The sequence below is a fragment of the Catharus ustulatus genome, chromosome 5 (genome assembly GCF_009819885.2).
Source record: "Catharus ustulatus isolate bCatUst1 chromosome 5, bCatUst1.pri.v2, whole genome shotgun sequence".
Taxonomy (NCBI): Eukaryota; Metazoa; Chordata; class Aves; order Passeriformes; family Turdidae; genus Catharus; species Catharus ustulatus.
This window is the reverse complement of record NC_046225.1, coordinates 25029891-25042764: the sequence shown is the minus strand read 5'-3', so window position 1 is coordinate 25042764 and position 12874 is coordinate 25029891. Positions and strand designations below refer to the sequence as shown.

The 12874-nt window shown below is 40.8% G+C and overlaps 1 protein-coding gene across 5 annotated transcripts in view; it reads left to right on the top strand.

The window, feature by feature from the left end:
• Positions 1-12874, top strand: part of COL25A1 (collagen type XXV alpha 1 chain) — a 333111-nt gene that overhangs the window by 281432 nt on the left and 38805 nt on the right. For all 5 annotated transcript variants that reach the window (XM_042779283.1, XM_042779281.1, XM_042779282.1 and 2 more), the window contains one exon: positions 1661-1705. In XM_042779283.1, the coding sequence (XP_042635217.1) occupies positions 1661-1705 (45 nt within the window). The remainder of the gene's footprint in view (positions 1-1660; positions 1706-12874) is intronic.

Below are 12874 nucleotides of genomic sequence, written 5' to 3'. Positions count from 1 at the left end.
TGAAATTTAGTGCTGCCATGATTAAGTGGGAAAAGTTGATGGTTGTAGTGCTGTACGTATGGCTGCTCATGCAAAAAGTGTGAAGACAGAGTAGGGATTTGGAGTTAAACTTTTGTTAGTGCAATGGAGCATTATTCTCCTGCAAGAGTAGTAACCCATTTTCTGCTTTAAAAAGAGATAGTCAATATACCAAAAAGTGTCTATTAAAAATGAAATACTAACCTCTATTCTTGCATCTGATTTTATAGTTAATATTTTGAGACTGGAATCTTTCCTGTGCTTCTAGGCAATTTGAACAGTTAGAACTTTGGAGAAACTAACACAGACAAAGAAGCTGTTATCAGATCCTTCTATGCCACTTAAAATCATTCCATTTGGTAAAGTGATTTGCAGCCCCTCTATTGTGTTTTTCATTTTGTGGCAGAATGTAATTTTCTTATGAACACTTCAAGTCTATTTAATATCTCTGCCTCAAAGAAGTTTTTCTGGGTAGTGCAGTTTGATGAACACCTATATTATGTGTAGAAATGTTTATGTTTGTGTGTGTTCTCATGTGTACGTGAGTGTGTGGATATACGTAAATGTGTGTATGTACAAAGGCACATAAAATATTTTAAAAGCACAACCTGTAGGTATCAGCCCAAACCGCAGAGTTGAAGTCTGGATTTCTGTAAAGCTCATGAGTGTAAAAAGTCTGGAATATAGTTCAGTTTATTATAAAGGTAAAAGTTGGCTTCAGAGTTCAAACCTGGGCTTCCAGAAAGTTTAGGGAATATTCAGATCCAGGGTGCTGGTTAGGTTCCATCTCTGTATTAAAATAAAATCCCCAGCCTTTAAAATACATGTTGTTGCTCTTTTTCTTTTTTTTGTTCATCATCCTTATTTCCCTAGACAACGTCTTTCCGTGTAGTTATCTCAAATGACCATTTGTGAGAATGTTGTCATTCTTGTCCTAGACTAATTCTGAAATTAATGCATTCCATTTTCAATACTTGCTACAAAATTACCTTGCAAATAGAGTTCTATAGGTCTTTCCATTTAATTTTTAAATAAGCAAGGTTTTTCTGGGTAAAGCAGTAAAAGGTTACATTCCCACTATCCTTCATGACACTATGTATATTCAGAGATAAAGAACAAGCTCTGAAATGGTGCTGCAGATAGCTCTATAAAACTGATGGCCCAGATATAATTAGGCAGTCCTGCTTGAACTGTGCAATTTAAACCAAGCTCTTCCGAATTGCTTTGTAGCTAAATCAGACAGTCACACAGCACACTATCTATCTCAGAGTTGAAAATGGAACAGAATTAAACATCTGTCATAAGTATGGAACTTAAATGCCAGTGTGTACAATGAACCAGTGCTGCTTGTTTTCTTCTCATTTGCTGAAGGCTAATGTGAATTCATATTTGGCTTTCCTGACATGGATTTTCAGCCTGTGTGTCATGTTCATATTGAAGATTACCAGAAGATATCTAAGTTCTTAACATGACTCTTACTAATTGTACACTTAAGTCACTCATTGTGAAAAAAACAATCCTGCTGGAGCTGACTGGCAATCATTCATGCCCTTTTATCCTGCTGCAGAATTTACAGGGCTGTTCAGTGGATAGTGACCATCACTGGATAATGTCTGTAATATTATGTAATTTTCCTGTGTAGGGTGAACCAGGCCTTCCTGGGCTTCCTGGACTTCCTGGAATAAAGGTAAATAAACTGTAGTACCTGTTGTTCTGGGTGGGAACACCACAATGAGGGGGGAAATGCAAGAATGTGGTTCAAATGGACTTAATATACTTGTCTTACATCTTTTTCGGTGTCTCTGGTATTAAACTGGGTTTTTTTTACACAAAGTTCTCACGTGGAAAATTGGTAAAGTGTCTATGAGTAGACAAACAGTATATCTTACCTTAAAATGTGAGGCAGAACATTCTAGTTATTTCTTTTAAAAATCTAAAATAGTAGAAGTTTTTCTATTTTTTCTTTAATGGAAAAGTCTTGTCATCAAAGCTTCACTTGGTTTCCACTTCGATGTGTGCTTTCCAATAGCAATATTCTGCTGAATTAACCAAACCTCCAACCAGAGAACTGCATTAATTATACACAGGCAATGGAGACCTGGCTCTGTTGACAAAGATACTCTGTACTCCATTAAACAGCAGTGCTTTCCCCTGACAAGTCAAAATGTTTTAATAACATTCTGCTCAGTATTAGCTACCGTCCCTGACACAGTACCTGGTTTAGTCCCGGGCTTCCAGTCTGTCTGGAATCTTTAGCTAAGTTGATACAAAAGACGCATAGTTGGTTTAGTTCTAGCATAAGTGGTTGCATTGGGAGCTGCAGACATTGGCGCAGTTTGAGCTGTAACTTTGTAATTCTGCACGGAGTGAATAGATAGGCATATCTTGAGTGAGTGCAGATCAGAATGGTCGTTTTTCCTTTGTGTCAAAGGCTCTCCTTTCAGAAAGCAAAATCTCTTTGAAACTTTTTCTTTGCATTCCAGCATGGCCCTGTGTATGTCTCAAGGAGAAAGTTTGTAGGATTTCCCCCATAACAAGGAGGATAAGTCAGAGGCCAAACTCTTGTCCGTTGTGGAAGGATTCAGGATTTATCTCATGGAGCTTAACATATGCAGTGATTTTCTCAAGGAACCTGTGAATTGCCACCGTATTGAAGCACAATGTCCCATCTGTGTTACTAGTGAATTATGGGAAAAAGTTGAATGTGCATATTAAATTTTGTGTGTTGTAACAGCGTAAAATATAGTTCCAGTGGAGGTTGTTCATTTTCTGCAAGAATAAATGCTATACTGAATAGTAAAGATCATGCAGGAGAAGAGTCTTGTGTGATTAAACTATTTTTATAAGGGCCTTTGGCAGCAATCCATATTCTGTTTACTTTAACAGTGAGCAAAGAGGTAGCTCAGCTGGAGGTCATTGGGGCACTCGCCTGAGGCACTCATCCCGGGAACACTTGCCAAAAGCAACTGGAGCTGTGGCTGGTCTTTGGGGTTTCCATATTCATGCAGACCACATGTCCATGCATATAACCAGTAAATAAAAAAGTCTACATCTGAGTGGCTGCTCTGGGAAAATTATTTGTTGGCAATAAGAACAGCTCAGAAGGGCAGCTTCCAGAATCACCTGAAAGACAAAATGTGAAGTGAAAAACAGATGATGTGTGGGAGTTTTGCCCAGTGAAAATTTGTTTCCAAATTCAGTGGATACAGTGGAAAAACAGTGCACTTGCTTGCAGAGCAAAATGGAATAATTTGGTCAAATATTAATCATTTAGGAAAATACTTTCTCCTGTTTAAAATCCAGTCCAGAGGGAGAGTGATGATGTTTCAGTGAAGAATTTTATCTCATGGTTGAACAAGCTTCCCAAGACATTCAGTACTCTGTGCTTCAACATACATAAAGGAGTAGTGAATAATAATCACTGAGAAACTTTCAACTTCTTATAATGCCGTTTCAATTAATTAATTACTGTTGAACTTGTAAGGACTTGGGTGAATGTGATACTGCAGTCTGAATGAGTGGCAACGTTGGACAGACAGACAAGTGTCATATTTGAATTCAGGGTATGCAGCAGGGTCTTTTATTGCTTACTTTTCTAGACCCATTCACTATGCACATGCGGATGTTTTGGGAGTTCTTCCTGTTCCTTTTCGTTCTCTCCTCCTTTGTCAGTTGGTGCCATGGAGGAAATACAAGCACAGTCAGTTATTTCCAAGAGAGTGAAGAAGCTGTCTGTGACATACTGGAGAAACGTTTCTCAAGCACCTGTTGCTGTTTAGGAATGGCTGGAAACTTAATGAGCCCTGACTGTGTTCCACCTAAACTCAGAATATTAACTCATCGCTCTACTATCCCCCAACTGATGCCAAGCAGACACAGAAGCCTGTCTGTGAAATACAAACTTCATATATCTGTTTTACCTCATAACTTTTGCAGGAAGATACCTACAAAGCAGCACTTGCTAATTGTAATGGAAATCATGCATGCCCTCATTCAATGTAATGTCAGACATCTCTCAAATCTGTTGCGTTGCATTTTCTGGAATTTGGCATGCACAGTCCAGTGAGAAGCCTTGACAAAATACAAGCCTTTTCTCAGTAACAGCACTTTTTGCAGGATCTAGATTTTCTGTGGTATTTCTGGCATTTGTCCCTCAGTTTTTAAAACAAATATTGAACTGAAGCTTACAAGCACATATAAATTTTTATTTTATTGTGCTCAAGAAAACTGAACCGTTGAGTAGTTTGACATGAGAAGAGAAAGGTTGCTTAGCCCTTCTGCTTTTGGGAAGTATGGAAAGCTTTCTGTGTTCTAAAATTTAGTGGAAGTGGCTGATTCAATAGACTGGCCAGTTTGCAATATTTTGCATCTTTCTATACAATTACTTTGGATTGACTTCCCTGGGACTGTGCCTGAGCAAGCTTTCAGAAAAATCTGGATAAGGATATGGGAATTTGGATCAATTCTTTATCCTTTTGTTTTTCTTTTTATGGAAGCAAATGTGGTTCTAATTTTTTTCTGTACCTAAATTTGTTTTTTCTATGCCTAATTACTCTCTAAAGATTTTACCCTCTAAAGACTACAAGACTCTCTGCTCCACAGAACGTATTTTTTAAGATCTGAAAGACTTGATACTATTTTCACTCAGTTAGTTCTGTTAGAAAAGAGAAATTTCAGAGGAAATGAGAGAATTTTCCAGCTGTAAGCATAGTTGAAGTTACCCTCCTATTTAAACTCTTGTAGAAAAGAGAGCAAGTGTTGTTCCAGCTTATGTGTTTAAGTGCTGCTCTTACCATCTGGCAGCGAAATGAAAGGAAATCTGAGGTGAAAAGTAGTTCAAAGCATTTTTGTTCGGAGTCAATGCCATTTACTGCCTACAGGAAAGTTTGGTAAATTCCCCTCTTCTCCCAGGAGTTCTTAGGAAGGTTGTTCACATTTTCCTAATGTATTTTTCCTTTTCTGTATTTCCATTCTTCTTCCTGTTTTTATTCTTTGTTAGTGTTAACAGGAAACCTGCAGGGTCTCTTTGTCTCTCTTTTTCTCCCCCTCTGTGCAGGTTCTGGATGTAAATGGGAACTGATCTAAAAAATAGGACTTAGTACCCACCTTTGGTGGGTTGGGTTTCAGAAGTATCTCTGTGCATTGGTAGGTAAAATACATTACACGACTGTGCAATGTGTTTTGAGTTTTCGTTTTCCATAATGGAAGTAGATATACAAACATATATCTATATATTATACATCTAGCTTTGTTCATTGATTCCAAGCTGTCTACTTTCCATGTATTATGGCAGTAGTCAGTTGCATAGGGTAGACATGTAATTTCCCAGAACTGATTTTGAGAATCAAGGCCAGAAAATGAAATCTTCACTAACATTGGATGGGATATGTGTCAGGGATGCTTACTTACGTGTCCTTCAAGATAAAATTCTTTAAGTTGTTATTAATTTCTCAGAAACTATATCCTCAAGTCTCTTTTTCTGTCCTGGAAAAAGCATAAGGAACTGAAATACAGAATGCTGTTTTCTCTAAAACTATTAATGATTAGAAGACTAAGCTTATAAGAACTACTTCACAGCATATGTTTTATAGCATAGCTTAATTTTTCATTGTACCAAAAAAAAGTGTAAATCAAAAATTTTATTGAATAATGTCAAAATCCAACACCCTACTGTATTCAGAAATCAAGTACAGTAATTTCACTATTACAAACTGCACTGACTATAAGCCGCATCTCCAGGTGTCAGCAACATTTCATTCTTTGTCCATGCATAAGCTGCACCTGATTATAAGCTGCTCTGTCATTCGCAGTGAGGACCCACATGCAACAAAGTTGCCAAGTAGTAACAAAATCGCGGAATGGCGGGGTTTACTGGCTCAGCTCGGGCCGTGCGGGCTCGGCCCACTCGGGGCTGCCAACACGGGGCCAGATGGCCCAGCTCAGCGCCGCCGCTCGGCGGGGCTGCTTGGGGCCGGCCGCCATTGCTACCGGGCTCACTCGCCCCAGCCTTGCGCTGCCCCGCGGTGGCAGGTGGGGATGGAGCCCACCGGCACCTGCGGCGGTGGCGGCAGGAGGGGAAGGAGCTCCCCCCACTCCCGTGGCAGCAGGCGGGGACGGAGCCTGCCTGCTCCTGCAGTGGCGGTGGCAGGTGGGGGCAGGAGCCCTCTGTCTCCCCCCGTGGGCCGCGGGGCTGGCAGGAGGGAACCTGCGCCTCCCCCCTGAGCCGCGGGGATGGCACCATGGAGCCCACCCCTTCTCTCGCGGGCTGCACTGCCTGAAGGAGGGAGCCCCCCACCTCCCCCTCACTCTCTGTGCTGCCAGCCCAGAGCCCGCCTCCACTCACCGCACAACAGAGGAGCCAATTTGTAACAATCGCACAATCCTGGGTTTTACTGGCAGGTGCTCGGCTCAGCACTTCGGCTGCACTTCCAGGGTTGGAAATTCCAGAAAATTTTTCACATATTAGCCGCTCCTGAGTGTAAGCCGCATTTCCGGGGTGGGAGTGAAATTTTAGTCAAAATGGTGTGGCTTATAATCGTGAAATTACTGTATATTGTCATCCACAAAGACTTGACATCAGTAATCTGAAATTACAGTAATTTCACGAATACAAGCTGCAGCAATTTGACAAAAATTTTGGTGGAAACCCGGAAGTGCGGCTAATACTCAGGGGTGGCTAATAGGTGAATAATTTTCTGACATTTACAACCCCAGACGTGCCAGCCAGGACGCCGAACCAAGCACCTGCCAGTAAAAGCCGGCATTTCGCGATTGTTACAAAGTGTTACTCTGTTGCCCTGGCTCCCTGCAGGCAGCACGGGGGGCAGGGAGAGAGGCAGGAGAACTCTCTTCTTCCCTTCTCTGCCGCAGCCCAGGGGACAGACGGGGGGACCCCGCGCCGCCATTGCTGAGGCTCGGGGAGGAGGGGGGGAGCCCGCACCACCATTGCCGCGGCTCGGGGAGCCGACGGGGGCCCCGCACCCCCATTGCCGCGGCTCGGGGAGGAGGGGGGGTGCTCTGCCCCCGCCCTCCGCCGCCGTGGCGGGAGCAGGGGGTGCTCCGTGCCCGACCGGCGCCGCAGCGGGAGCGGGGCGCGCTCTCTGTGCCCGGCCAGCGCCGCGGCAGGAGCAGGGCCGGGGCGAGCGAACCCAGAGGCGGCGACCAGCCCCGAGTGGCACCACCGAGCTGGGCCACCTGGCCCCGTCAGCAGCCCCTAGCGGGCCGAGCCTGCACAGCCTTAGTTGAGCCAGTAAACCCCCCACCATGCCGCGGTTCTTTTAGTATTTGGCAACTTTGTTGCACGCGGGTCCTCGCTGTGAACGACAGAGCGGCTTATATTCAGGTGTGGCTTATTTATGGACAAAGAACGAAATATTTGCCAGCACCCAGAGATGCGGCTTATACTCAGTGCGGTTTGTATTCGTGAATTTACTGTATTTCTCAAACACAAATTTTTATAGGGTCGGAAATGAGGGCATGCAGTAAAGCTCCTTACCTTTCAGAAGAGCAACAAAATTCCTTAGATCTATCATGTAAGTCTTTTCAAACAGAAACAATTTGTGGCCAAACTCTTCGTCATTTAGCAGTTTGATCATAGAAAAGAATTAAAAATTAGGTCCTCATTTCAACAAGTGTTTTTATTCTGTCCTGAAAATAGTTACCATGCTGACATGAAATATAATTAGGCTTAAAATAAGAAGTCCCTTATATGATTAATAATGCAGAATTAATCAGAATCATTACTGGTTCTGATAGCACTCTCCCAAAGCAACATACTTTCTAAGCAGACAGAACTTAAAAGCAAGAAGAAAGTTAGGCTCACTAAAAAGTAATATATGTCATACAAAGTGAGGCTTGTTGTGAAACCTCAGGGTTTCAGTCAGATTGTTTAGCCAGGTTTTACTTCCCTAACTCCAAATGAATCATAAAGTCTAAATACGCATTTGGAAATTCTAAACCACAATTGTTTTTCTAAGTTTAGAGAACGATTAGGGAGTAAAGATATTGTTTCAAATGCGATGAGTGAGCCAGACAACCTGTTTTAACTGGCAATTTCTGAAGCCAATTCTAAAGTGATATGAAAAGCCTTAAGAAAGACCTTATAAAATGGGGTTAGGGTTATTTTTTTATCATATTTCCTTGAACCTTGTTAAGTTCCTTCTTAGGAGCTGAATACTGTAGGCATCCTGAGAGGAAAATTCCCACGGACATCAGGCTGCTATAAAGTCCCTCTAATGCCCTTCACAGAGACAAATACTCTCTGATTCATATAGTCTAAGGCCAGCTGAGTTTCTGAGAAATTGCTTCACTGGAGCTAAGTGCTGCGGACAGAGGGAGGGCATGAGCAAGTGCAGCTCCATAGACCACCATGGGTTGCTCTGTTACAGGATCCTGAGAATTTGGCCCTTACTCCTCTCCAGAGTGGAGGAGTTGCAGTGTTTTGGTTAGATAGTAACCTCAAAAGCTAAGTCTTTTAGGACAGCAGATTGCAACTTATGGAAAACCAACACAGGTACCCGTGAACCAAATCCAATTTATTACAACTTCGTAGCTGTTCTTCAAATTGTCTTGCGTCTGGGTTTGGGGTCTTTTTTGATAACTCTTCTATATATCCCCACCTTTGCAGGATTCTTTCAGTAGAGTTAGGCAAAGAAGGGCATCATACTGTTTTTGTTTTAAATGTGCTCATATGTGAGCCAGGGTAACAGTGAAGACATTCACTGATGTGACTCCACATCAGTCTTTGTCAGAAATGAACTGTGGGGTCTCCCAAAGACTGTGTCTCTTGAAGAATTTGCCTGCTGGCTCTTGCCCGACCCAGGAATTTTTGGAGGTCCACTAGACCTAGAGGGAGGAGTTGGAATCTCCAAACCTATCCAAAGCTGTGTGATCAAGCATGGTTGTGGTTTTCCTTCAGCCCACACAGCTAGGTTTTCAGTTTTATGAAAAAGATGGGGTGGATCCTCCTTTCTGGAGTTCTCCAAAGAAATTCAGGTTGCTTTGGCGTGATTTGCCAACTCCAAGGTGTGCATGCAGGAGTCTTGACCTTGGTACATTTGGGTTTCCAAGAACATTCCAGGGAAAGGTGTTTTTGTGTCTCCTGCCTTGGTGCAGACCTGTCAGTCAACCCAGGCACAGAACTTCCATGGTCTTGGCAATGGGGCCAACATTGAACAAAATATTTTGGGACCCATGAGCAATGTAATAAAGGTCAGAGTTAAACATCTAAATTTCTCTGGCTAATTCTAGTGCATAACTCCAGATAAGAATAAGGATTGAAATTACATTCCCCTTTCAAATTCATGGTCTAAAGATTGGTTTAGTCACATTTCTATAGAATAGAGAAAATACTGTAATAATCTGGAATATAATAAGGTAACCATGAGACTTACAGGTGGGATGGGAATTTCAGAAATGAAAGAGAATTTATTTCATTATTATAGGAAAACTGTGGTTTGGATACCTTTCTGCAGCACAGGTTTATTTTTTAGGTATTCATTGATCTGGATGGGAAAATGTGTGGTATAGTCATTAGAAGAATGATTAAAGGAGGAAGAACCTTCTGTGGGAAAACAGTGCACCCATCAACTGCTGTTCTTTGCTGATTATGCTGATGTTTGCATCAGCATAAATCTTTGTATTTCAGACATTGGGAGAGAACTAGGTGTGTCTGTGAGAGCAAAGTTTCAAATAATGATGGTGGTGTGTGTCCCAGCTGTGCAGTGGAGGCTAATTCTGACCAAATATGGTATTAGAACTACATTGTTGATAAACATTTACCAAATTATTGATGTTTAAAACAGAAACCATCAGTGAAAATGTTATTTCAATTGCTGCACCTTTTAAAACAAAAGTCCAAGTTTTAGGTAATTATGGGTTCTGCAAAACTTAAAGATGACAATGAGAGTGAACTGAAGTGCTTCTTAGGGTTAACCTCTAATATCAAAGCTAGCCTCTGCTTCAGACCATGAAAGCTTTGATCATCATGAAAACCAGTTCTAATTATGTCTAGATAATGACTCACATAAAAATCTGAAGTAAATTACAAGGTGACTTTTTAATACTAAATTCTGATTGCACTCACATTACACCCTTTTCTGCTTCAGACTCTTATAAGAGGTGAAAATGAACATTAACAATGTTTGTGAATAGTAGTATATAATTTGTTATCTGACCTCTAGTATTTCCACTATCAACAAATGCTTGAGGATGAAAATGAGTATGCAGGGAGGTAGTCTCTTAAAATATTAATGCATAAAGGCACTAAAAATTATTCTTAATATCATAACACATCACTTCTGAAAGAAATGCCCAAGCTTGTTTTTGGTTGTTTTTTTTTAAACCAAGTTGCCTGTATTGTAATTCATGCATATTGCTCCAAGTCTAATAGTGGATGAAGTTTGAATGCTGGAATATGCCTTGTTGACATTTGTGCAATGTGGTCATTTCAAAGCAATGGTTTCATAACTATATCAAAGGGTTAACTAAAATGTGGGATGGAGTCATCATTTGCTGATGGCTTTCTATACAGCTACCAAACCATACCTCAGATTACAGTATTCCAGATTCTGTGTTCCCTGTCTCAGCTTTAGCAGGGAAAGAAGATTGCTGTACATTCTAACTGGACAAAACTTTGATTTTGTTGTAAGAAATTGTAATGAGATGTTTGGAAGAGTATTGTAAGTCTTGCTGACCCTTGCATACCTCTCAGCATTTCACAGTAGTTAGAACAAATTCTAAGTTCATTTAAGCAAGAGACTTAAAAGCAGGATGTGCTTCAGTGAACACCAGAGCTGCAATGTTGTCAAACCACAGTACCCTCCCAAGCAAGCCTTTACTCTTGCTTTCCTGCAGCTATGTGCCAGCTAAATCAAACATGTCATATGTTTAAAAAATAGCTGAAGCCCTTAGTTCTTGATTTTCTAACTGCCTTCCTACACAGCTATGGAGTCTTGTTTGTGTCTTGGACTATCATAAAGGTCTTTCCCTTGCCTTTGCATAACAGGAACATAAAAACGCTTTACTGAGAGGAAACTGTTTTCTTTACATTTCACACCACATTGGCAGTGCCAATTTTGATAGATTCTTTTTTTTGTTTGTCAATACCTTATGCTGTGGTTACACTCAAAAGATTTGAAGTATTAGAGAAAACACGGCTTAGTTTCAAATCATTCAAACACAGTCTTTTTACTTAGAAGCTTAGTTCAGATGGCAAATCAGATCTGTTTTTTAATCTACTTATGGTCTCTAACCCTGGATAGAGGGAGAATTACATGTTTTTCTTAATGTAGCCAGGTTTTAACTACTTACTACTAGTTTGTTTCATGTGTGATAAGAATACACTGTTGGATCATGTTCAGTTTAGCATCCACCATAATTTCTGCATCTTTCCCAGCAGAGCTGCTGCTCACTCAGTCAGTTCCTGGTCTCTGTTGGCACACCACTTCTTCCACTCTGCATTTCAAAACATTTTAAATCTCTGTGCCATATAAGACCTGTATTTGAGTTATGCTAATTAAGCCAGCTTATTCCATTATCAATTCCAATAGCTTTTGCAAAGCATCTTTTGCTTTTCTCTTTAGAGATTTTGGGGGAAGGTGGGGCATCTTCTTGGACTTTGACCAGAAGTTTTCCTATGCTATGCAACTGGTGTAGTCCTGAGCAAAGAGAAGAATTTGACTCAAAAGCTGCATTAACCTTTGAGTGATACTTCTAAGCCTTACCACTGAAAAGAATCATGTAGTCACTGCATATTTTTTCTGCCTGAAGTCATAATAAGCTGGCCAAAAAATTAGTCCAGGCAAGTTCAGTATTAAAACAACATGGGGCTATTAGTACACCCTCATTCTAAAATAAATTATTGAAACTGCATTTTTCTTCATTTACTGACATGAAAGTGCTTCCATCTGCAGTGACAACCTTATGATACTCTTGCTGGTGTGTACTAATGTGAAGACTTATATAAACTCTTTTCCTTATGAGAGCAAAAAAATCCCCACATGCTTCTCTGTGACATGTTTGTCTCAGTTTATTTCCTTACCATATTTTGAACCATGGCCAGCTGGAACTTCATGTGAGAAAACTCATTATTCATTTTTTAGAATCTAAATCGAGGTCTCTGGGAACTTTCTGTCGTTCCTGATATAACCACAGGGAAGATTTCTTTGGCTTTGAACTGTTAGTGATGGATTGCTGATGAGAGTACAGATGAATGTGCAAAAATACTTCCTAATTTGCTAACCATGTGCAGCATACCTGTATATCTAAGGAGGGGAAGAGATGAAGAGAAACAAGTAATATAACTGCTCGTATGCACTGTCTCTGTCTATTGTCAGTAATGATATCACTACAGGATTATGATCTATCTGTCTTTTAGCTATTTTAAGAGGCATTTGATGGGTAATTTTTAGTCATTAAGTTCAGGGATATTGCTAAAAGGCTGATAAATAAATATTAATTGGGTTGCATAACTGATTTTAAAATGTTCAATAGCTTGTGGATATATCTTCTTGGTTCAAATATATTAAAAATGCAAGATGAAATAGCAGGAAGCCTTATCCAGTAGAGTTTGTGAAGGAAAGCGTATGGCTTATTAGTCTTGCACTTTTTCTCTGCAGGCATGGGGATCGGTAATAAAATATGACCTTACTCTTCTGCTCAGTGCTGCTTCTACTCTCTGCTTTGTTCTTGCTATTTGTCAGTCCTGTTTGTACAAATGAATAGGAAGGAAAGGGGCAGAACAGAGGGAATGAGGAGAGCTGTGGCATTAGGGACGTTGTCTGGGCGCAGAGAACTGAAGTATTTTACTGTCAGAACGAGGAGGGAAAGTACCATGGTACTGCAAGTCTCTGACTTG